Source organism: Vipera ursinii (genome assembly GCF_947247035.1).
Source record: "Vipera ursinii genome assembly, chromosome: 3".
NCBI classification, from domain to species: domain Eukaryota; kingdom Metazoa; phylum Chordata; class Lepidosauria; order Squamata; family Viperidae; genus Vipera; species Vipera ursinii.
Window position 1 is genome coordinate 13,280,698 of NC_139516.1, and position 23,826 is coordinate 13,304,523.

Sequence of the window (23,826 nt, forward strand, 5' to 3'; positions counted from 1 at the left end):
GGACATTTGGCAACTGACTCATATTTAAGACGGTTGCACTGTCCCCGGGTCATGTGGTCGCTATTTGTGACCTTCCCAGCTAGCTTGTGATAAGCAAAGCCAAGGTAGGAAGTCAGATTCGCTTAATAACCATGTGATTCATTTAAAACCTTCAATGATTCGCTTAACAACCATAGCAAAAAAAAATATGTAAAATTGGGCATGACTTAACACCTGCCTTGCTCAGCAATGGAAATTCTGGTCCCAACTGTGGTCATAAGTCGAGGACTTCCTGTGGGTCCCCGCCCCCTTTTTTCAGTTAACCAGAACTACCTGCTCCCTCCCTCCTCTCACCCCAGATCAGGTTCTTTAATGTATTATGTATTTATGTGGTGCCTTCAAGTCAGTCTTGACTCTTAACTACCTAGAAAGGTTTCTGAGGCTTTCAGTGTTTTCAAAAGCGTTTTGCCATTACCTCCTTCCTAGGGCTGAGAGAGAATGACTGGCCCAAGGTCGCTCAGCTCGTTTTGTGCCTAAGACAGGACTAGAACTCAGTCTCCAGTTTCTAGCTATATTATTGAACTTGCACAATACACGTCATAAACTCTGGCCCATAAGCCATTTAGTTAGGATCAAAAGACCCAGTGAGTTCAGTAATGCTATAGTTCAGTGTTTTGGGTAAGCCCAGCTAATATATGAAGAAAACTGATGGTTATTTTTCTACCCACTTATTAAAAACTATACCGGTATATCATCTTTTCAGTATTTTCCACCAGTGTTGCTGGTCTTGCAAATTGAAACAGTGAACACTACAATCCACAGGCGCAACAATTTTGTACTCAAAAGGAAATTTTATTGAAAATTACAAGATGTCACACTTCTCACTCATCCGATATGTAACGAGAAGACATACCTGAAAAGTTACATGTTACTATACTGTATATGCTATGCATTTAGAGAAATGTAACAGCATATATATCCCTCAAAGTAATGAAACGTACCAATAATGGTTAATATTTTAATATTTTCTCCTAAAAGAACACTACCTGTATTTCTTTGCTAGGGTTCACAAACATAAAACATTTGTGATGCACAAATGATTTTCTTTATTTAAAAAGAACTCAGAACTGGAATGCAACAGATGCTAAAAGCATAGGTCTGTTTCTCAACAATCATCCATGATGGTTGATTTAAAAGCTACAATGTTATAAAGACATTGTAAGGAGGTTTATCCAGACTGAGTTTCACCAAAGGATGAGATTGGAAGACCCAACATATGCAAGGGTGCCCTGATTGGAGAAGGTTTGCGAAAGGGTGTTTTCAGATGGGGCATATCTGATAAATATTTTCACCAGATGTTTATAAGATTGTCAAGAATGACAGCAAGTATGAGAGATTAATGCACTGCTTTTCCAGTCTACAAAACTGACTGGAAGACAGCCAGAGAGTGGAGATAATTCATAAGACGGTGTCAGCTCTACCTACTAGAAGTAACCAGTCATACACTACACAATGAATTTCTTAAGAATATCACTGCTGTCATACTTCACTAGGTCATATATTTGGAGCAAGCAACCTACACCATCTTTTCAGATCTTCCAAGAGGACCAAGGTTTGAAGTAAGTGACAACCTGTGCCAGTAATTGCTTTCTACACAAGTAAAACTGACCAGATTCCTACTTAACCTGAAACCTTTCAGCAAACCATTTGAATTTCTTTATGCAGCACGAAAGAGGCCTGGTCACCAGTGTCTTCTGGATGTGGAGTTCCTCTCCTAATTCAGCTGACCATGATGAAATTCGATTTGCAGTGAGCTTTAAAGAAAACAAACAAGACAGGTTGACTTGAAGTAGAATTTACTGTATGTGCCTAAATCTTTTGATTCAAATGGAAAGCAGGGTCTGACTGTATGCATTCTTTAACACTTTAATCCATTCTTGTAAAATATTCTCCAGTTCTCCGTAGTCACATACAGAACAGTATAATATGTCTCAGTGTCGGCTGGAGTGGGCAGCTATAATAAATTTAATGAAATAAATCTACCTTCATAGCACACTCTTACAAAAGCTTAAAAGTTAATCTTTTAACATGTCACTTGATTGTTCCGACTGTTGAATTTTAGTGATCTGCACATCTGTAGCTCAGACCAGTGTTCCTTAAAACTTTTTTTTTCCTCCCAGGATCCCTTCCCAATTTTGAAAATTATGGAGGACCCCAAAAACCCAATATATGGGTTATATTCATTGATACTTATTGTATTAAAATTGAAATGGTCGCATTCATTGTTGCTGCTGTTTCTCACAAATGTTTGATGAGATTTTAATATTGGAGGCTGGCAAGTAACTCTGATTTCCAGGACCCCAGAGACAGTCTTGGGGGACGCCCCAGAGGTAGTTAGACAACACTTTAAGAAACCCTGTCTTAGACCATAGAGTAATACAGCTCTTCTTCTACCAGCTCGGCCTTAATTTAAGATGCTTACATGTCTTCAGAGGTATCCACAGTCAAAAGTCAAGATAGAAGCCTCGAAAGCATGACTGAATGTCCTTCCCTTTTTAATGTGCATTGCATGCAGAATTTAACTGCAGCATCATGGCCCCCATCTTGGACTTTTTTTACTGTGGAAACCCTGAAAAGATGAGATTGCTGCTACCTCATAGAAACATCTGACCTTTTCAGTGGTGAAAAGCACCTGAAGAGGGATTCTGCTCAGACATTCTTGAGGTAAATTCTTTAGAGATGTGACTGTGTTCGTGCATGTAAACAGGTTGCAAACTTGAAACAAAAGTGCTGTGCTGGGAAGATTTACCTATGAACTCTGTCACTGGGTCATGTTCACCTTCTGTCTTAATCGTTCCTGCAATGCTGTCATTTTCCAGAATTGGAAGAAAAAGCTGCACAAAGTCAGAGGTGTACGGAGGAGCAATCACATCCAGTACCTATGAAATCAGAGAGTAGGAAAAGACTGGGCTTCATTGTGGTTGCTACTGTTGTTTTGGGGGCAATAATTTTATTTTAAAACATACAGAAAATAAAATTGCTACACAAAAGACAAAAAAAGAATATAATTAAAAAAGGGATCACGAAATGGAGAATAATATTTATAATTGTCATAACATTATTTTTCTCAATTTTTCTGACAGTTTCGTTCTTGATTTTTGGAGCCTAACATCAATCTTGTCAAATTCAATTAATTAATCAATCAATTAATTTAGCATTTCGATATGGCCACCCACTCGCTAACAGTGACTCTGAGCAGCTTACAAAAAATAAAAACCCAATAAAAAGGTAAAGGTTCCCCCGCACATGCGTGCTAGTCGTTTCCGACTCTAGGGGCCGGTGCTCATCTCCGTTTCAAAGCCGAAGAGCCAGCGCTTGTCCGAGGACATCTCCGTGGTCATGTGGCCGGCATGACTAGACGCCAAAGGCGCACGGAGCGCTGTTACATTCCCACCGTAGTGGTCCCTATTTCTCTACTTGCATTTTTTACGTGCTTTCAAACTGCTAGGTTGGCAGAAGCTGGGACGAGTAACAGGCGCTCACTCTGTTACGCGGCACTCGGGATTCGACCCGCCAAACTGCCGACCTTCTGATTGACAAGCTCAGCGTCCTAACCCACTGAGCCACTATGGTGGGAAGGTAACAGCGCTCCGTGCGCCTTTAGCGTCTAGTCATGCCGGCCACATGACCATGGAGACGTCCTCGGACAAGCGCTGGCTCTTCGGCTTTGAAACGGAGATGAGCACCGGCCCCTAGAGTCAGAAACGACTAGCACACATGTGCGGGGGAACCTTTACCTTTAAAAACCCAATATACAAACTGTAAAAGCAATACCTCCCTCCCCAAGAGGGAGGAAAAAATTAAGAATGTCAACGGACCCACAGGGAGCACCGGTTATACACGCCAGCTTTCAGTGGTATTTCTGCAATACCAAAAACCAAGAAAGACACCCTGAAGTTCCTCTAAGCCAGCAGTGTCCAACATTGGCAACTTTTAAGAATCGTGGACTTCCAACACTCCCCAGTCAGCATGGGTGGTTGAATAATTCTGGGAGTTGAAGTTCATAAGTCTTAAAGTTGCCAAGGCTGGACACCCCTGTTCTAAGCAGTTTCCATTTTTGTTCCTCACCTACAGACAGAAGTTTTGCCAAATTAAAGCAAACTACTAACATCACTGAAGATATACTCTGAGCACATGATAGCAGTGTTTCAATATCTCAGGGGTTGCCACAAAGAAGAGGGAGTCAAGCCATTCTCCAAAGCACCTGAAGGCAGGACAAGAAGCAATGGATGGAAACTTGTCAAGGAGAGACGCAACCTAGAACTAAGGAGAAACTTCCTGACAGTTAGAACAATTGATCAGTGGAACAACCTGCCTCCAGAAGCTGTGAATGCTCCAACACTGGAAGTTTTTAAGAAGAGACTGGACAGCCATTTGTCTGAAATGGTATAGGGTTTCCTGCTTGAGCAGGGGGTTGAACTAGATGACCTCCAAGGTCCCTTCCAACTTTATTATTAACTTCTAGGGAGGAGCTCTCTTGACCTCTTTATCCCAACTAAACTTTGCTGTCTCTTGCTTCTCTTTAATGCAGCCCCTCCCTCCTGGGAATCTGGATTACATTTCACCCCATCAGTGCAAATCAATCCAACTGATCATCATTTTAAAACTCTAATTATCCAAATATTTACTGACCTCAGTCACAAAATATCTGATCAGAGATATATCCGTGTCCAACTTCTCCAGGCATTTCCGGATATAGCTGACCACTGGGAGGACATAGCCACGGCTCAACAAGTGAACCATTCTGTCCAGAAGTGTCTTCTTAAGTTCCAGCTGAGAAAAGAGATGGTCACAGTATGCTTGAAGTCCACGAAGTTATGTAGCAATTTCCACTGTTAGTGGAGAAAACATTAGGTAAAGGTTTCTCTGACAGTCATGTCCAACTCTAGGGCACGGTGCTCATCTCCGTTTCTTGGCCGAGGGAGCCAGCATTGTCCAAAGACAATTTCCATGCTCATGTGGCCAGAATGGCCATATACCAAAGGCACACAGTGCCTTACTTACTTTCCCAGTGAAGTGACACCTATTTATCTACTTGCATTTGCATGCTTTCAAATTGCTAAGTGGGCAGGGGCTGGAGCAAGGACGGGAACTCATCCCATCGCACAACGCTTGGGGTCTTGAACCAGGGCTGTCAGCTCTCCAGCAGACAAACCTAGGGTATTTAACTGCTGAGCCATTACGCCCCCAGAGAAAATACTATTCAAGTGCAACTTTTGGCAAGCGGGAGAACCATCTCATAGAATTCATGTTCTTGGCTCCATAGGAAAATAGTTTTATGCTCTGTTTATGACGTGGGTGGAAAAAATATACGCTTGCAGGGTCAAAATGTTTCTAAAGTTTTTTGTGGATTTTTTAAATAGTTATTTCGGGGTTTTAAGAGGTAACATAACCTTGCAGAGCTATTGAAGCCCTTTAACAATCACATGCATTCTTTCCATCAGGAAGTTGGTTGGAGGGATGACATTTGGACAATGAAAACACCCAAATAAAATCGTATCATATATCATATATCAATATCATCACCATCACCACCTCACCACCACCTATTTTGGCTCAACCTATTCTGGTGACTCTTTTTAAATTATGTATCTTTTCAAAAAAATTTTTTAAAAAAGTCTTTTTTAAAAAAAAATATTAGGAGAGGGAATAAGAAAAGTCTGTGTCAAAGTGCCCTCTACTGAAAATAGCTGCAGTGTTTGTTTTTCTAGTAAGAAAATTAGAAAAACAGAAAAAATATCACAACATGCAAAAATGAAGTAACAGAACAGAACAAAGAGTGGTTTCTCCATTCTGACCCCTACAATTTTTGACTGGGGCTCTTGAAACACTACATAAAGAAGGGTATGACCAGCAAATTCAACTAAAATATAATTTATAGAGTTTTCTTCTGAAGCATCTTCAGTATTCAACTGGAATTGCGGGGAATATTCAGGAATATATCTTTCTTTATCAATATATGGGAACAAAGAGTCTTTTTAACGCATGAGGATTTTCCTAGCCAATTATATTAATTATAGACTTTCAAGTAAGGTTGGACTTCACCATTTTTACATTAAATACAAATAATTCTGAATTCTTTCTTATAGATCAGGTTATGAACTTAAGGATTCCCAACCCTTTCCTCTCCTCGGGAACGCTAATTTTACAAGCAGGCACGCTACTTCAGCAACTTCATAAAATGCTCATCTTCAGGATGCCCCATGGAAAGTCTCAACAGTCAAGAATGCCATATTTTTTAGTTGTCATCACCTGTTCCATGACATCAAGCTGAGAGTGCTCAGTCTCAAAAAGTTTGACCAGAAGCTGCAAAACTAGAGGATGGAGCAGTTGGTGGCAGGTGCTGATCTGCAGAGCAAAAAGCCAAATGTTAAGATCTGCATTTCTACTAGTGGACAAGCTTGATTATGAGACAACGAGGACGAGGCACAAACCTTAAAATGCAGAATACAGGTAGCGCTCGACTTACCACCATTCCTTTGGTGACCTTTCAAAGTTACAATGGCACTGGAAAAAAATGACTTATGACCATTTTTCACACTTATGACCGTTGCAGCATCCCTGTGGTCATGTGATCAAAATTCAGATGCTTGGTAACTGGCATGTACTTATGACAGTTGCAGTGTCCCGGGATCATGTGATCACCTTTTTGCGACCTCCTGACAAACAAAGTCAATGGGGAAGCCAGATTCACTTAACAACCGTGTTACTGCAGCGATTCATTTTACAACGGTGGCAAGAAAGGTTGTAAAATGGGGCAAAATTCACTTCAGAATTGTCTCACTTATCAAGAGAAATTTTGGGTTCAATTGTTGCTGTAAGTAGAGGACTACCTTTACATATTAAGAACTTCTGAATTCTTAAAATATAGAATACATACGATTGCCAGTGTACTCAGATGAACAGAAGGAATTTATGCCCTCTGGCAAATACAAAAATTGGGTCCTGAATCAGATTTAAGCCACAAGATGAGACTGTGAAATATACTAGCGTATTCCAGTCTACAAGTAAGAAAAATCTTTTGCAGAGATGGTATGAAAGCAATTATCTGTGGATTAAAAAGACAAAGCAAAAGAAAATAAATTCTATCTCATCTTTTTCGTTATAGTGAAACCTGATTACAGATTTTTTAAAAAGAACTATTCAAAGGTATAAATAAAGCTCTTGCAGTAGGATATAATTTCCCTTCAAAAACAGCCTTGATTTAATAAATCCTTGATTTAATAAAAATGGAACTTAGTTTAACACACAGGAAATATTTGCCACTTCCACTTTTGTTTTCCCCACTTAGTTTTAGAACTGTGGTCTGAAAAACGGTTTCGCTTCTCTTCAACAGCAAATGGGGATCATATGACCCTGGGACACTGCAACCACTGTAAATGCATGCCAGTTGCCAAATGCCCAAATTTTGATCACATGACCGTTGTGAAGCTGTGACAGTCCTAAGGGCGATGATAAGTCACTTTTCTCAGGTCCTTTGCAACTTTGAAGAGTTGCTAAATGAATGGCTGTAACTCAAGGACTATCTGAACTGATCCAAAATATAAGTAGTGATAAGGGTATGACATGCACCAGGGTCAATAAACAGCAAAATAAACCAATTCACCAACAGCGCTGATTTAACCTCCCAGCCTCACCGTTTAGGGGATGTCCAATTCTTCAAAGTCTTACAAAAAAGCTAAAAAAATTGGCCTCACCCAGGTCTCTGGGGAAAACGCCATTCCAAAGGGCGGCAAGGAATTTATTTATCAGGGCAAACACATACAGGCAGTCCTCAACGTATGACCACAATTTAGCCCAACATTTACATTGCAAAGTGAGAAATTTGTTAAGTGAGTTTTGCCCCATTTTACGACTTTTCTTGCCACATTTGTTGAGTGAATCACTGCTGTTGTTAAATTAGTAACACGGTGGTTAAGTGAATCCAGCTTCCCCATTGATTTTGCCTGTCAGAAGGTCGCAAAAGGGGATCACATGACCCCAGGACACTGCAACCGTCATAAATGTGAGTCAGTTGTCAAGCATCCAAATGTAAATCACATGATCTTGTGTGAAAAATGGTCATAAGTCATTTTTTTCAGCATCATTGTTAACTTTGAATGGTCACTAAGGGGACTGTTGTAAGTCAAGGACTATCCATATAAAAGGCAAAGCCAGGGTGACTTGTCACTTAGCAAAGCTCAAAAAACTCACCTCATCCAACAGGGCCAAATGCACCGGTGTGTGATCTGTCTGAAGCTGAAAATATCGGGGTTCTGACACCGTCCAGTCAACCCATTTTAATACCCCCATGGCTACAACTGGAAATCTAAGGGGAACAGAAAGTAGAATAAGCATGCCAAACTGAGGCAAATATTCCCGCTATCTATGACATCATCTTTAATCTACTGTTCAGCAGACATTATTAGAGCAATTATCAGAACATTCCCTATTAGTTTTTATTTCCAATCAGATCAGTGCAAGGTTTATTTTTTTCCAGTTCAGTCTGAAAACTGACAATTTCACTCAGAAAACCGTAAAGTGCAAAATAATATTAAATAATTCCCACCAAAAGAGAAAAAATCCCAGAGAAATTATAGGCAGAGAAAACAGAGAATGAGTGCCTTTAAAAGAAGCCGCTTGACTGATTCATATGCCAGGATAAAATGTGGTCGGCTTGTGGATTGTGCAAATCCAAATAACTGCATTTCAGCAGGTTTCAACAGGGTGGGAAGGAGGATAGGGATAAGAGGCTGGCATCTCCACATCCTTAAATTTTAAAACTCTGTTTAAAAGGCTAGTTCCCCCCTCCTAGTGTTTTTCCTGCACGGGAAGTTTCTGCTTTTTTTTAATCAACAGAATGTTGATATCTTGGTTGTGACAGGAATTGACTGACCAGCTTGTCACCGAAGCCTGATATATATATATATATTTAATTCCATTTATATCCCGCCCTTCTCCGAAGACTCAGGGCAGCTTACAAGCTTAGCAGTAGCCTTCATTCTATGTATATGCCTGCTTATTAGGGCTTTCATACACCCCCCAAGCAGTATTATTACAAAGTCAGCTTATTGCCCCCAACAATCTGGGTCCTCATTTTACCTACCTCAGAAGGATGGAAGGCTGAGTCAACCTTGAGCCTGGTGGGACTCGAACCTGCACTAATTGCAGGCAGCTGGTGTTACTTAAGGAGGCATTAGCCCACTGCTCCACCAAGGCTCTTGTATTGTGGTCTGAGAGAGGATGATTGGTCCAAGGTCACCCAGCCAGTTTTTATGTCTAAGGTGGGACTAGAACTCCCAGTTTCCCGGTGACTAGCCCCAAAGTCATCTAGCTGGGTTTCATACCTAAAGCTGGACTAGAACTCACAATCTCTTAGTTTCTAGCCTGGAGCCTTAATTGCTGGACCAAACTGGCTCTCTTCAGAAGGGCAGATATATCTGTGGTAATATTTTTGAACTGACCACAGGCTTACTGAGTTAAGCAAGGGTTATCAACTCTATGGAGATTCTTAGTCACCCAGGTCATGGTTGTCCCAAAAGTGCTCTTTCGAAAGGCAATTAGACTTTTTTTCCCCTTGGAGACATTTCACTTCTCATCCAAGTCTTCAAGAAAAAAACCAAAGTCCAGTTGTTTTTTGAAAAAAGCACCTTTGGGACAAGGGTTATCAAACTGTGCAAAAACAGCCTTTAAAGACCAACTAGAAAAAGATGAAATACTTTAGGACCAGGACATGGTTTACCTGACAGCAGGAAATGACTCCACTGTGGGGCAGTGAGGGAAATTAAGTCATCAACTAATTAATCCATTAGTTATTGCCCAGGATGCTCCCAGCACGGATCTTTCAGTGCTAAGCGTACAATGTTTTCCAGGATTAAATTTAGAGTCGGTCAAAGGCAGAGCTTGACTACTTCTGTTCCCTCCACAGCCCTTTCAAGAATTATTCCAGTTGCACGTTCAATTTTCTTCTACAAAACTGAGGATAAGAAACTTTGCTCCCTTTGTGGCTGTCCTTTATCGCAAACTCAGATCAACGAGACTGAAACAGTCACCCAGATGATCCTGCAGATTTCTCAGGCTTGCTCGCCACAAACACAGATTTAAAATCAGTTTAATTTTAAGCAGAAATTGTACGCCTCCTTAATATTCTGTTTAATGCAAACACTTGTGTTTTTAAGCAAGGCAACCATGCTCTAAGGTGAGGCTTACCTGATGCACTGATACAGGGTACTCAGCTCTGCGACAAGCTCTGAAGCGCCTTTATTCTCATTGCAGCAAAGATTGTGAACTGTTTCAACTGCTTTTGAAGTGGACTTGAGCTCATCTTTATTGATGCTCACCCTCTTGTTCTAAGAAATGTTGAAATAAGGTGCAGGAGACAAAAGGACATTCCTGTTGAAATGCTGATTCGGCACAGCTCTGCTTAGTGAACCTCCCTTAAAGGCATATATTTCTGAGTATGAGTGAGTAGAGGATTTGTTGGGTATTAAGAGGGCTCTCCACTTACGACCACCATTGGGACAGAATTTCTGTTGCTAAACAAAGCAGTCGTTAAGTGAGCCATGCTAATTTTATGACCTTTCTGCCATCATTACTAAGCGAATCGTGTGGTCTTTAAGTGAATCTGCTTTCCCCCATTGACTTTGCTTGTTTCAGATTGTTAAAACATATTAATCTATTTACTGGACTACCTACAATTCTAGCTTAAAAACCCGGTGTCAACGCTGCAAACATTGGATGTTTTCGCTTTGACAATACAAGGAGGCAGCCTCTTCCTTTAAATTGTTTTGCTCTTAGAATTAGATGAAGCTGGGGGGAGGAGAATGCTACCCCGGTTGTTTTTAATAAGATAAGAAATGGCACCTTACAGAATGGAAGCTTTGCCCTTCAGACTGATTGGGGAATGTGATTCATAACTGCTAATTAGAGGAGGGAACTGTGCCAGATATTAGGTGCTGAAGGGAGGGGAATTCAGATTTTGGCATCTAAACATGCCGTGTCGCTTTGTTCTCATTATTATAGACTTTTTAGAATAAACAATGCCTGAAGGTTCTTTGAAGTGTTTCATTAGTCGGAACCATGACAACTGAATTTCATTTCAACTTAAGGAAAACCTTTCTGATGTAGGATTTGTGGAACAGTCTGTCTTTGGAATTTGTGGATTCTCCATCAGAAAGCTCGAAAGAAGAGGGTGGATAGCCAGCTCTCATGGATGGCTTAACTGGTTTTCCTGGACACTGTAAAAGGCTGGAATAGATGACCCTTTAAGGTCCCTTCCAATGGCACAATTCTATAAAATCCCTTGTAGAGATACAAACACACCTACAAACAAGAATGCAGAATCTGTAGCATAAGTACGCTTTCCAACAACCCTAGTGGTGAAAATGATGGGAATTGTAGTTTAGGAAATCAAGGAGGGGAATCACACTTTTTCATTCCCGCTAAAGTCCCAAACATCTATCATTATCACCCACCATTCAGCTTGTTTGCATTTGTGGAAAAAGTGCAAGAAGAAAAGAAAGAATTAAGACTACTTGAGTCAAGGACCTCTTTTGGTTAAAGAACATGAAAGCTATTTCTGTAAACTTGGAAGTCAAGCATACAGCTTCATTCTAAACCACGAAAGCACATAAAATAACCTAATTATTATCCTGTTTCAAAGCACCAATTTACTGCTAAATCATCATTCGGCCATTCCAAGTTTACCTTTTTCCATGTTTCCACCACACTAGCTGCATAGGCCAAAATGTGGATATATTTGTGCTTATGGTCCTGATTGATTTTTGCTCCTGGCTTAAACAGTGACAGCATAAAGAGATCTAAAAAAGCGGGAACTCTAATCTGTAGGGAAATGAAACAAAAAACATAACAACAGCTTACAAAAAGCCATATTTTTTTTTTTTAAAAAAAGCACTGATTATGTGTCAAAATACTTTCATTGCCAAGAAGGTGAATTTTGGAACTAAGATTAAGTATTATGTTTAGATTATGACTCTTGATACTTAAACGGTTATATACCTTCATTAGATGTTAAGTGAATCTGGCTTTCCCATTGACTTTGATTGTCAAAAGGTTGCAAAAGGTGATCACATGACCCCGCCATAAATATGAGAAATTATGCAACAGCTGCCCAAAACATCCAAAAGACAAGAGGAACGCAGTGTCTACAGAACATGGTGACATTATCATGTTACAAAACAAGATGAAGATAAATGTTGGTCCCCTTAGAGACGGCTGGATGGCCAAGGCTCTCAGGTTGCCAGAGATCCTTTGAAGCGACGGTTGGACCAAGGAATGAAATCACCTTGTCTGTTCTGGCACAACAGGGCAGAATTGCACTCCTGACTTGAAAAGTAGATAGTGGAATGAATACATGTGTAGATTTCATCTTGCGTCTTGGATGGTTCTGACATCAGAAATAAGGAGGACCCATACATCTCCTTTGACTCTAATTCAAATTACAATGACAATGATCATTCCTTAGATCAGCATTTCTCAACATTGGCAAATTTAAAATAGGTGCATTTCAACTCCCAAAATCCCCCAGTCTGCATGATAGACCAGAGTTGGCTGGGGAATTCTTGGGATTTAAAGTCCACCTATCTTAAAAGTTGTTAAGATTGAAAAACTCTTTGATTCCTCTCTCTGCTATCCAGCAGAAAAAGGAAACTAACCTCAGAAATAAACATTTCTACGCTGAGAGAACTACCATATATTTTGAAACGGCTAGTGAACCATATCTAAATCACTTTTGCTTCTTAACTGGTAGGCATGAAGAAGTCTAGGCTTTTTCCTAAGAGAGGCTGCCACTAACCAGTTCTACAGGAGGAGGATCCATGCTTGTGAACATCTTGAAGAGGACTGTGATGTCTGCTGGATTCAGAGCTCCTTTTGACAGCATGGCACCAAGGGCTTGGCAGGCACGGGGATAGGAAGCTGCAGTGCCCAACGCTAGGGTGATCTGACTGGCATCATGCCCTCTTTAGGAGATCAAGGAAGAACAAGAGACAGAGCAAGCTTGCTTTAGAAAAGCTTCAGAAGAAGAGGTAACAGATCACCAATAATAGTGGAGACCTACTGAGAAATCTCCTAAAAATCTTTGGCATATTAAGAGCCAAACAGAATCGATGGTTATGTATGGACAAAATGCAGAGGAGATTCAGTTGCTCACATTAGGTTTGGAACTCACAACTGTTATCATTAAGTAGACCAGATATACTTAGAATGTAACCTGTGTCCATCCATATGTCCGTCTGTCCATCCATCTTTATATATTGCCCCAATCTAAGAGACTGGATAATATGACATTTAAATTTTGCGGAAACAAATAGATGATTGCCTACAATTTCCAAGTCAAAAGCCTGCTAAAACAACTGTTTTCAGTGTTCTTTGAAAAGTCTCAAGAAAAGGAGATAGGTACACCTCTCAGGGCTGTGGATTTTATAATGGGGGGATCACAATTAAGATTTGCCTTCTGATCAACCTCCCATAAGTGAGACCTTAAGTGGATTCTTTCTAGATCAGTTTCTCAATCTTGGCAACTTTAAGATGTGTGGGCTTCAACACCCAGAATTCTCTAGCCAACGTACTGGATGGGTAGTTCTGAACACACATCTTAAAGTTGCCAAGGTTGAAAATACTATTCTAGGTATCTGAACAACATGGACAGAATCCAAGGAAAGACAATTTGTGACAAGCAGGTCTTATTGTAAAGTTTTAGATACTATTGCACCTAAGAAATGTGGAAGTATGAAAGAATCTGGAACTCAGAAAAAAACCTCTACAAATTTGTATTTCTAAATTACCAATTTTAACATAAATTGTACGCCTAATAATCTGCCAGTTATGAGGGTGCGCACAGGGGCACAAGCAATGTCACCTTGAAAGTACATGATCTGTTACCATTTGCCATATAGATAGCCTGGTGCACCTGATGTTCTTTGGATGACATGCTGTGCTTGGCATAACATCTTGTATGATTTTCAAGCGAAATTTAAATTGGGGGGTGGTCATGCTTAGAATTGGATCAAGCATCTTTTTTTTTAATGGGTTAGAATTATCCTACGGCATGCAACCAAAGAGGGCCACAAATTAAATTGAAAAAGAAGTGAAGCAAAAAACCTTACTTCTCGTGAGCAAATCGCTGGACTTCTTGAGCAATTCTACGCACAGCAGAACCCCCTTGTTCTTCTTGTGCTAACATGGACATGATAGCTTGAGCAAAGAGATACGTGTGTTCACCATGGCACACCATTTTCTGCAAATACATTATCACAGATCACCTTCAGAAACATGAAGGTGTCTTAACAGGAAGGGGTAATTATATTGTTCAGTCTATAGAAGAACACACAAACACCACCAAACAGTTCAGAACTTCCATTTAAACCACATTTCATTTAAACTGAACTATCAGTGCTAAAAATTTGGCACTGTTTCCAGCCAGTCTGGGGTGGGAACCCATAAAAGCGTTAACATAAGCAGTCAAATAATCCACATGGTTTTTAAGAAAGGAAGTAACATCATTTCTTCCAACCCCGGGAGGGGAAAAAAACTTGGAAGTATAGGCTTTGCCCAAAGACGTCCCCTACCCATCATTCTATTTACCCATCACCCAATAATAATTGTCACTTAAGATTGACCATCTTTTAAGTACCGTATTTTCTGGCGTATAAGACGACTTTTTAACCCATGAAAATCATCTCAAAAGTTGGGGGGTCGTCTTATACGCCGGAAAATAGTACATAAATCAATCGAGCGCCCCCGTTCTTGCAAAGCAACTTCAAGCCTCCTTAATCCAGTCCCCCCTCCAACATGACTCTCCCTTCCCACCCCCAAGAGCCTCTCAGCCCCTTCCCCTCCCCCTTGCAAACGCCAGACCCCGAGAGCTGTTGCGTCTATTCCAAAGGGTGGGTGGAAGGAAAAGCCTCTTTCGGTTCCGGCTTGGCTGCAAGTCAGCAAGCCCGGGAAGGCACGCCCTCCCCTCTCACTGTGGAGGAAGCAGGGCAGGCTGGCGTCTGGCGGGAGCCGGCAGGGCAGTCCTGCACACGCGTGCGCTCCCCGGCTCCTAAGGAGTCCTCGGGGATGCTGCCTCAAGAGGGAAGAGCATCGGGCGGGGGCCAGCAGAGTGCTCCTTAGCAGCCAGGGAGTACACGCGTGTGCAGGACTGCCCTGCTGGCTCCCGCCCGACGCCAGACGGCTCCGCCGATGCTGCCTCAAGAGGGAAGAGCGTGAGGCACCTGCCATGGCTCCCCGACGACTCCTTAGGAGCCGGGGAGCGCACGCGTGCGCAGGACTGCCCTGCCGGCTCCCGCCAGACGCCAGCCTGCCCTGCTTCCTCCACAGTGAGAGGGGAGGGCGTGCCTTCCTGGGCTCGCTGATTTTCCGGCGTATAAGACGAAAAATCTTGAAAATCATCTCAAAAGTTGGGGGGGTCGTCTTATACGCCCCGTCGTCTTATACGCCGGAAAACACGGTAGTCAAATAAAAACAAAAAGCAAAAATATTCGTTTGGAGTTACATAGCCTTCTTCTTTCCTGTTATGTCCAAAGCTCTGAAGTTAAAAGTTTACCTGTCCCTCTGCTGGACAGCATATAATTGACACTTTAGCTTCTGCCTTCAAATACAAAGCCCAACATGAATGATGAACTTGAAAAAGAAATACTGCTGTGGGACAGTTGGCAGGTAATCAGCCAGAAAAAGCCCAGCTCCTGAGAAATTTCTCCTTTACCTTATGGGAAACATGGAGGAGCGACACCTGGAGGTTCTCACCCTGACGCTTCAGGAAGAACATGGGCACCCACCAGCATGAGGAACAGCACTTGCTGCTGGCTAGAAAATTACAGACCTCCTTGATCAAATGCTCCTTCTTGCAATGTCTACCCTTCCAGCAAGTGATCTCTGTGAAGACTGAATGGTTTGGTCCCTGTGCCATTAAAAATAATAAGACTAGAATTCTATGGGGACCTGATGGGAGTTTCACGAGAGACTAGAAGTAAAAAGAAAAAAAGAAAAGAAAAGGAAAGAAAAGGGTACAAACTCACAGCAAACTCTGGTAGATTCTTCTCCAGATTTTCTTCTCCGCCATCTAAGATAGTAGCCAGAGAGGTCCGCAGTACACGAGAAAAAACTTCCAACTGCTGGCAAGCTGTTGATACGCTGGTGATCTCCCCTTGGTATCCAGCATCGGAGATAAGCTGCAACCAACCAAAGGATTACCAACTGAGATAGTAGCAGTTTTGCAATCCGAGAGGATTCATTCATCACTATCACAAATACCGTTTTACTTAATTAAGTATGTAGAGTAAGACTGAGACCCCACTTCAGTACCTAGGGGATGGAAATCAAGAAATAGAAAATTTGATTTCTTCCTGGTTCAGCAGCAGCAGGAAGAGAAGGGGGGGAGGGGAAAGAGGAGAGGAAGGGGAAGGAAGATTATAAGAATTAGAATTAGTAGAAGGAGGAGGAGGAGGAGGAGGAGGAGGAGGAGGAAATAAAGACACATTCACATTGAGTATGAGTCAATCTTCTTGGCAGTATTGCAGAAGAGATTTGCCACTGCTTTTCTTTGGGGAGTTTTTTTTTTAAAAAAAATTCCCAGTCCATTCTGTAAAATCTGGAAATCTCAGAAGATCTCTCAGCCGAGTACTAAGCAGATCCGACTCTGCTTTACAGCCAGGGTTGGCTAAATCCTGCCACCAACTCCACTGAGTTCATATTTCAGAGCACATATTATATATTGGAAACTAGAAATAGTTTGGCCTTTAAGGATTTCTCCATTATTTAGATACATGGATGAATGTATGCAGAACTTCTTGCAATATGACAATAGATCAGCTCACATTCCCTGTGGCAATCTTTTGTGCATCTTATTCAACCACAAACATAGCAATATAATGAATGCCCCAAAGACTTATTATGCAACTGTATTCCTAACATGTTAGCCTCCCCAATCTACTCACAAATTTTCATGAAAAGAGGTGAGAGATGACAAGCTTTCTAGTTGAATGAAAGGACTGTATTTACCTTGACAGTAAAGTTCAGCATGAGACAGTCAGGATGAGCTTCAGCCAGCTTGTAAAAGAGGTCTCGCCATGTTGTGTGTGCTATCATTTGCTCGAGCCATGCTGGAGTCTGCCAAAAAACAGAGCAACAGAGCAATATGGGCCAGGCGGTTGAAAAAAAGTCAACCTGTGCTTTTAGAACAGTTTTAAAAGTGTCCAAAGAAAAACATAGAATTGACACAAGTGTTTACTGCCTCAAGCACTCTTTACTACTCACTTCACAGACAATTTACAAACCATCTATGGCCAGATCAGGTGACACGCTGCCACGTCTTGTCAAGGCCAAGCAGTTAGTCATACAATACTAAGCATGTTGAATTTTAAACCTGGTTTCTTTTTTAATGGCTTAGGTACATATGATGTCATTTGCCCACCTGTCACTCAGCAAAACCCAACCCACTTGGTAAATATGTGGTTCAAAGTACCGTACAAAGCCCAAACATGCATTATTTCAGAGAAAGATTAAGTGTGTGGCCTGATAACTGGCATGTAAGGGAAAAAATGCAGATAAGGTACAAATGGCAATGTATATATCTTTTCTATAAGGACCAAACTAGAAAGGTACTGAATACAACAGCTTCCAAGTTTTGCTAGCCCACAAAAGAGGCAGATGCATTTCTATTCAATTGTATGGAAAAGCACAACTGATGTCCACATGGGAAGTCTGGGAAAGCAACCTAAAGCTGCTCACAGGTTGTTGGGGTTTTTTCCGGGGGTGGGGTGGGTGGGTGTTGTCTGCTTGCCTTGAAAGACATGGTGCTATATAGGTTCACTGTCAGTTTTACCCCAGGAGCAGGAATGAAACTGTTATTTTTAATTTAAATTTTAATTTAAAATGTTTTGTCAGCTGTCCTGGAAAAAACCACTGTTTTGTAAGATGAAGTAACAGTTAAATAAATGAGAAATCTGTGTTTTGAGAACAATTTGTGTTGGAAGGCCCCCCCTCCCCCCAAACCACCACAAAAGTTTCTGAGTTTCCAATTATATTCTCCTCTGAACTTGAGAAAGACTGCTGTTATCCCACTTGGAAGGCTAAAGTTTTTCAAGTTACCTCTCCCTCCTCTGTGAAAATGGAATCTGCTTTACGTGGATCAAAGTGTTTAATCAGCAAACTTTTTAAGTGGTTTTCCACGGTTTCCTGGACGTGAATAGGTTCAACACCTGCAATAAAAGATAATCACTACAGATTTCATGCAGCACACCCGTCACAACTCTCACACTATCCTTTTGGGCAAAACAGCACAGTCCTTTAATGAAATTCAACTTGGAGGCACCTTCAGAACATGTTGATTTTACAAATAATTTGATTCAGCACCACTAATTCTGACACGATGTTTGCAGCACATGCTCAAATGTTAGGTGAAGGTAAGTCCTCAAGGTGTGACCACAATTTAGCCCATTAATGTTGCTAAGCAATGCAGTTGTTGAAACTAGTCATGCCCCGTTTAATAAGCTTTTTTGCCACAGTTATTAATTAAACTGCTGATGTGGTTAAGTTAATCTTAGGGTATATTAAAGCAAATCTGGCTTCCCCCATTGACTTTGCTTTTCGGAAGCCAGCTGGGAAGGTCACAGAATGGTGATCACATGACCCCAGGACGGTGCAACCGCCATAAATACATGCCCATTGCCAAGCACTTGAATTCTGATCACGTGACCAAGGGGGATGCTGTGATGGTTGCAAGTATGAGAACTGGCCATAAGTCCCGTTTTTTCAGTGCTGCTGTAACTTTGAACAGTCAAGTGAATGCTTGTTAAGTTAAGGACTATCTGTACTCATTTATGTACAGACAATTTTAAATCATAGAGATGTGTAGTTGCTGCACCCAACAGGACTCAAAGAACAGACAAATATTTCTAGAGTGTCCGATACGAAGCTAAAACTGTAAACAGATGGTCTCATGTTTTATCATTTGAGACATGCTATAACTGGTTGGTTTGTATATTTTGACCGTGGGGTCTTAGTGGGGGGGAAAAAAAGCTGCAGTCCCAAAGCAAATTACCTGTCTGAATAAGCCATTCAGCCAAAAGATTTACTGTCTGAGCCACAGCAGTGTAATTCTCCGATAAGAGCTGAATCACATTCTCTGGAGAACCACCTGCTTGGAAGTACCTGTGAACGGATGCAAATCCTCATTTAAGAAATTCCTAGAGCAGCATTTCTCAACCCTGGCAGCTTTAAAGTTTGTGGACTTCAACTCCCAGAATTCCCCAATCAGCAATCTGGGAATTGATCTACTCACCTTAAAGTTCCAAGGCTGAGAAACACTGTCCCAGAAAATCAGAGATACCAGAGCTCAAGGCAGAACAGCTAATTCCTCAGCCAGTTATTGTACCCACAATCCCCCTTTCCAACCACAATGCCTGAATTGATATGCACTTACCGCTTTAAAGTATTAAAAATGGAGGGCTCCATGATGTAATCTCGGGTGGAAAATTTGTGAAGGCATTCCTGCTGGACCTCAGCATCATCCTCGCCTCCATATTCATCATCCTGCTGTTTGGAGGAGTTAAAATTGTCAATATTATTTTCACCACCACTTTGGATTCCTTTTGTGTGAAAACAGATAGCAACGTTAGCTTAAGCATGGAGCTACTACGTAACTGGGGTTCTGGAGTCTTAAAGATGCTAATGGCAGCCAGATTTCTGTACCTTAGGATAACCATGCCTCAAGTTATGGTAGACGAGGGCAACTTGTAGTCTCAAGTTTTAGCTCTGGGATTTCCAGCACTTTGTCCTTGCTAGGTGGCTGAAATTATTCGGGAGGAATTGAAATGCCCAACCTTCTCAACATCTTCTATGCAACATCTTGAATCTACACTCAGACAAAAGTATCAAAAGGAAGTCTGATCAACCAATCAGCACGCAGGACACTCATCTCAGCACAATGTGTAGTTGAGATTTGGGAGGCGTGCACATCGGCCACTCTGCAACCATCTTCAACCTATGTTTATATAGCCATCAACTCCTTTGCCACATAGATATGCATCAACGCCTACATACAGTGGTGGACAAGTCTAAATCAAGCCTTAGTTAACAATTTACCAAAGGCTACCCATCTGCATGCTATGGTGAGATTGTAAGAAGTCAAAAGTGACCAAAACAGTAGAGATTGTCCTTGACTCACAACTGCAGTGGATCCTGCCTGTTCCGGTCATAAGTCATGTTAAAATGGGTCACCCATATGACTGACCCAATTTTATGATCTCTTTTGTGGAAGCTGATAAATGAATGCCATAGCCATTAAGTGAACCAATTGTTTGCTATGGGATGGCTTTGATAAAAACCCAAGGTAAAATTTGCCACACGATTTTTTGGCAAAAATGTCATAAAATGTGGTCATGTGGCCATCCAAATCCAACCTTGTACTCAATTTTTTCTTTGCTTAGGCCTGTCCCTTCTGAACCTCTGAATGGGATTTGTATTCAAGTGAGTTTACCCAGGACCAAAATCTGAAATTAGTGCCTTTTTTAAAAATGCCACAGTTGATGTAGCTGTTTCGACTCTTTCAGAGGACCATATCCCATTACAACAGCCTAGCCAAAATAAGGCCCACCCACAATGATTCATCGGGCCCCCAGGCAGGAATTGTTGTGGCAAGTCTGGAATGTTTTAAAATGTTTTCCCTCGGGTTAAAAAGAAGGCCAACTCTGGTGATTATGTGGTCGCCCTGAAGTAGTTTTCTTTATCAACAAAAAGGGTCTGCTATTTTTTAAATTTCCCAGTCCAAACAATATTCCTGGAATTTTCTGGTTGTCTCTCATTCGACTAGATCTGGTCTGCTTTGTTTTTTTCAAGATCAACCAAGTGTAACTTCATGCTGCCACTTTCTGAGACACACTCTCAGAAGACAAACCTTGAGGACCTCCTCAGGGAGTTGACTTTGGACCCCCACATCAGTTTGGGTTCTGCTATAAAAGGTAAAGGTTCCCCCGCACATGCGTGCTAGTCGTTTCCAACTCTAGGGGCCGGTGTTCATCTCCGTTTCAAAGCCGAAGAGCCAGCGCTTGTCCGAGGACATCTCCGTGGTCATGTGGCCGGCATGACTAGACGCCAAAGGCGCATGGAACGCTGTTACCTTCCCACCGTAGTGGTCCCTATTTTTCTACTTGCATTTTTACGTGCTTTCGAACTGCTAGGTTGGCAGAAGCTGGGACGAGTAACAGGCACTCACTCTGTTACGTGGCACTCGGGATTCGACCCACCAAACTGTCCTAACCCACTGAGCCACCACGTCCCTGATGGGTTCTGCTATAATTATTCCTAAAGGACCATATGAGAAGCAGAAGGTTCTTCTCTTGGCTTCAGTGAAAAGGGGGTGGCTTTGTGTGAGAAGAGGCCTTATAACTCTGCAGACTACAGGTTGTCCTTGATTTACAAGCACAATTGGGAGCAGAATTTCAGTTGCTAAACAAGATGGTTGTTAAGTGAGCCATGCCCAACTTTATGACTTTTATTGCCACAGTTGTGAAGCAAATCACTCCAGTTAAATGAATCACACATTGTTAAACAAATCCAGCTTCCCCCACTGATTTTACTCCTCGAAAATCAATGTTTTGTTGCAAGCATACACACACGTACACGCATGTGCACGTGTGCACAATATGCTATGCATATGGGCAATAGGGTAATACACGCACAAAGGCAAAATATATGGTACACGTGTGTATGTATGTATGTATAGGCATACAAAATATATTCGAAAAAGCCGATCCTGCACTTGTAAGGAAACGAGAGAAACGTGTCCTGTAGGTGCCCGCGCGCAAAAGCCCAATTTGCTATGTACACGCGCATAGATGCCTTGCAACAAAATGTGCTTTTTGGCATATTGCAGCTGTGGCTAGTAGACATAGCAACGGATGCGGGCGCGTGCTTGCCGGGGTGGGGTCTGATAAAATCTGCCGGGATTTAGAGGACCCGATCCGGGCGCCGCTTCTGCCCATCCTCGGCAGAGCGACCCGCTCGGCCACGTCTTCCTCACCCCTGCTCCATCGGCGTCGTCGCCCCACTCCGCCGCGCCGCCCCCGAAGTACTCCGGCTCCTCCATCCGCTCCACTCGCCTCCCGCTCCGGCTCCGGCAATGGCGCGGCCGCAGAGATGCGAAAAGTGTAGAGGCGCACCTCCCACGGCACGCCGGGGGTTCGCCTTAAGCCTCCGAGGCGGCGCTGAATGGCGCTGCCAGGTGAACCCGGGCTTTTCCTTGGCGCGCCTCGTGGGAAGGCGGTTCACGAGCAAACCCCCGGAGAGGAGCCAAGGTTCGCACCCCAAATGCGAGTTGTTTCGCCCCAGTGCCCGTCTTTCCTTCCTAATTCTGCCAGCTGGAGTATTCTGATATCTTTCCTAGGGCAAGTTCTAAAGACCTGGAACGTTTTTTTCCAGCCTCGTTTTGCAGTTGCTTGTAGAGCCGCGTTTCCCAACCTTATCCCCGGAAGATGTTATGGACTTCAATTCCCAGAATCCCTCAGCCAGCCTGAGGAAGACTGCTCTAAAAAATGCAAACAGTAACGTGCTACTTTGTGAGAGTAATTGGGCTTTGGTATAATATTATTTCCTGGCAGGGCAGAGCTATTATGATTTGAGTACTTTCCTTGACGACCTGTCCTGCTATCTTACCTGAATTCCACGTATTACATTTGTTACATTATAACTCTTATTAAAGTGTATGGTTTGATCATCGTTGAACAGCATGGGTATCAACACCCTGATTTTTGTTCTGTAATTACTATATATTGGGGAAATGCAAGTTTCAGTGTGAAGTTTCATGACACCCGTTTTGTTCTTGGAGAGCGAGCGATGATATATAGCAATTTGAGAGCTGGCTCGTCAGTTGTGCTAAGTCATTATCTTTAAATATTACGGTTTGTTGAAGTCATCAAAATTGACTTAAGTCTGTGCATTGTGTTACCCATAAAACTTAATTTACAAACCAATGTCTAGCTTCATTAATTACGCTAAGCTCAGTTACGGACTACAGCCTGCATTTAATATTTGGATTTATATACCGCCCCTTGGGAGAGGGGCGGTATATAAATCCAAATAATAAATAAATAAATATGGGGGCTGAGAAAGGCTTGGAAAGAGAGCCAAATCAGACTCAGATTGCCCCGAGGATATTATTGACATTGTCTGCAAGGTATTGCAATTTGATCGTTCACAGCATCACTCCTTCAAATTAGCACAAGACCAAAGCAACTTCCCCAAATCTTTCTGCTTTCTGAAAGTTCGAAATTCAGATAAGGATATAGAGAGTTATTCCACCATATTTCATGGGAAAGAAGATCAGAATTAGAAACAGCAACAGCATCTCCCCAGATTACTAGATGTGTAGCTTCATAAACTTTTAGTTTTATAAAAGTTTGGACTTCTTTATTCAATTCGAAGTTGCTCCTAAAAATGCTTCGCTATAGGAAGCTGAAATGCCCTAGCATTCGAAGAGGAAAGAAGACGTCTTCTCTTAACTTATCTATCTCTATGAGGGCTAGAGGTCGCCGCGGAGAGTTCTGGGTAAAAGCGGTTCTCGACTGTTAGGCGGCTCACAGCAAAGAGAGAGCGCTTCCGTTTATTCCAACCATAGTTCCGGCATCAAAGATCCCTTTGCTTTCTAATGGGCTGTGCTGACGCGTACGGGTATTCCGTTAGAGTGGTATTCCCTTAGTGATTCATTCCCGCAGGCAAACTCACGATGTAAAGAGGCAACCCATTTGAAACCTGAAGTTAATATTCTTGAACCTTAGCCTTTCTGTGTGT

The 23,826-nt window shown here is 42.0% G+C and overlaps 1 protein-coding gene across 2 annotated transcripts; it reads right to left on the minus strand.

Moving 5' to 3' along the window:
- Window positions 1-816: 816 nt before the first annotated feature.
- On the minus strand, window positions 817-22,371 carry NELFCD (negative elongation factor complex member C/D). 2 transcript variants are annotated; one of them, XM_083359188.1, is made up of 15 exons: window positions 22,061-22,371; window positions 19,463-19,572; window positions 19,082-19,191; window positions 18,130-18,239; window positions 17,041-17,148; window positions 16,059-16,211; window positions 14,145-14,275; window positions 12,833-12,998; window positions 11,725-11,859; window positions 10,228-10,367; window positions 8,233-8,347; window positions 6,292-6,387; window positions 4,672-4,812; window positions 2,789-2,918; window positions 817-1,793 (listed from the first exon to the last, which is right to left on the minus strand). In XM_083359188.1, the coding sequence occupies exons 1-15, from the start codon at window positions 22,124-22,126 to the stop codon at window positions 1,759-1,761; spliced, it is 1,746 nt and encodes a 581-aa protein (XP_083215314.1). In that variant the 5' UTR covers window positions 22,127-22,371; the 3' UTR covers window positions 817-1,758. The 2 variants fall into 2 exon arrangements, with proteins under 2 accessions (XP_083215314.1, XP_083215313.1); XM_083359187.1 differs by having other exon boundaries at window positions 19,463-19,575; window positions 22,061-22,368.
- Between the last annotated feature and the right edge of the window lie 1,455 nt (window positions 22,372-23,826).

Excerpts from the sequence above, each read along its gene's own strand:
- NELFCD (XM_083359187.1), bottom strand. The coding sequence starts at position 22,126 with ATGGAGGAGCCGGAGTACTTCGGGGGCGGCGCGGCGGAGTGGGGCGAC. Across the intron at positions 8,348-10,227 it reads ACCCTGTATCAGTGCATCAG|ATTTCCAGTTGTAGCCATGG; the intron begins GTAAGCCTCACC and ends TGTTCCCCTTAG. Across the intron at positions 1,794-2,788 it reads CCCAGTGACAGAGTTCATAG|CTCACTGCAAATCGAATTTC; the intron begins GTAAATCTTCCC and ends TTTTCTTTAAAG.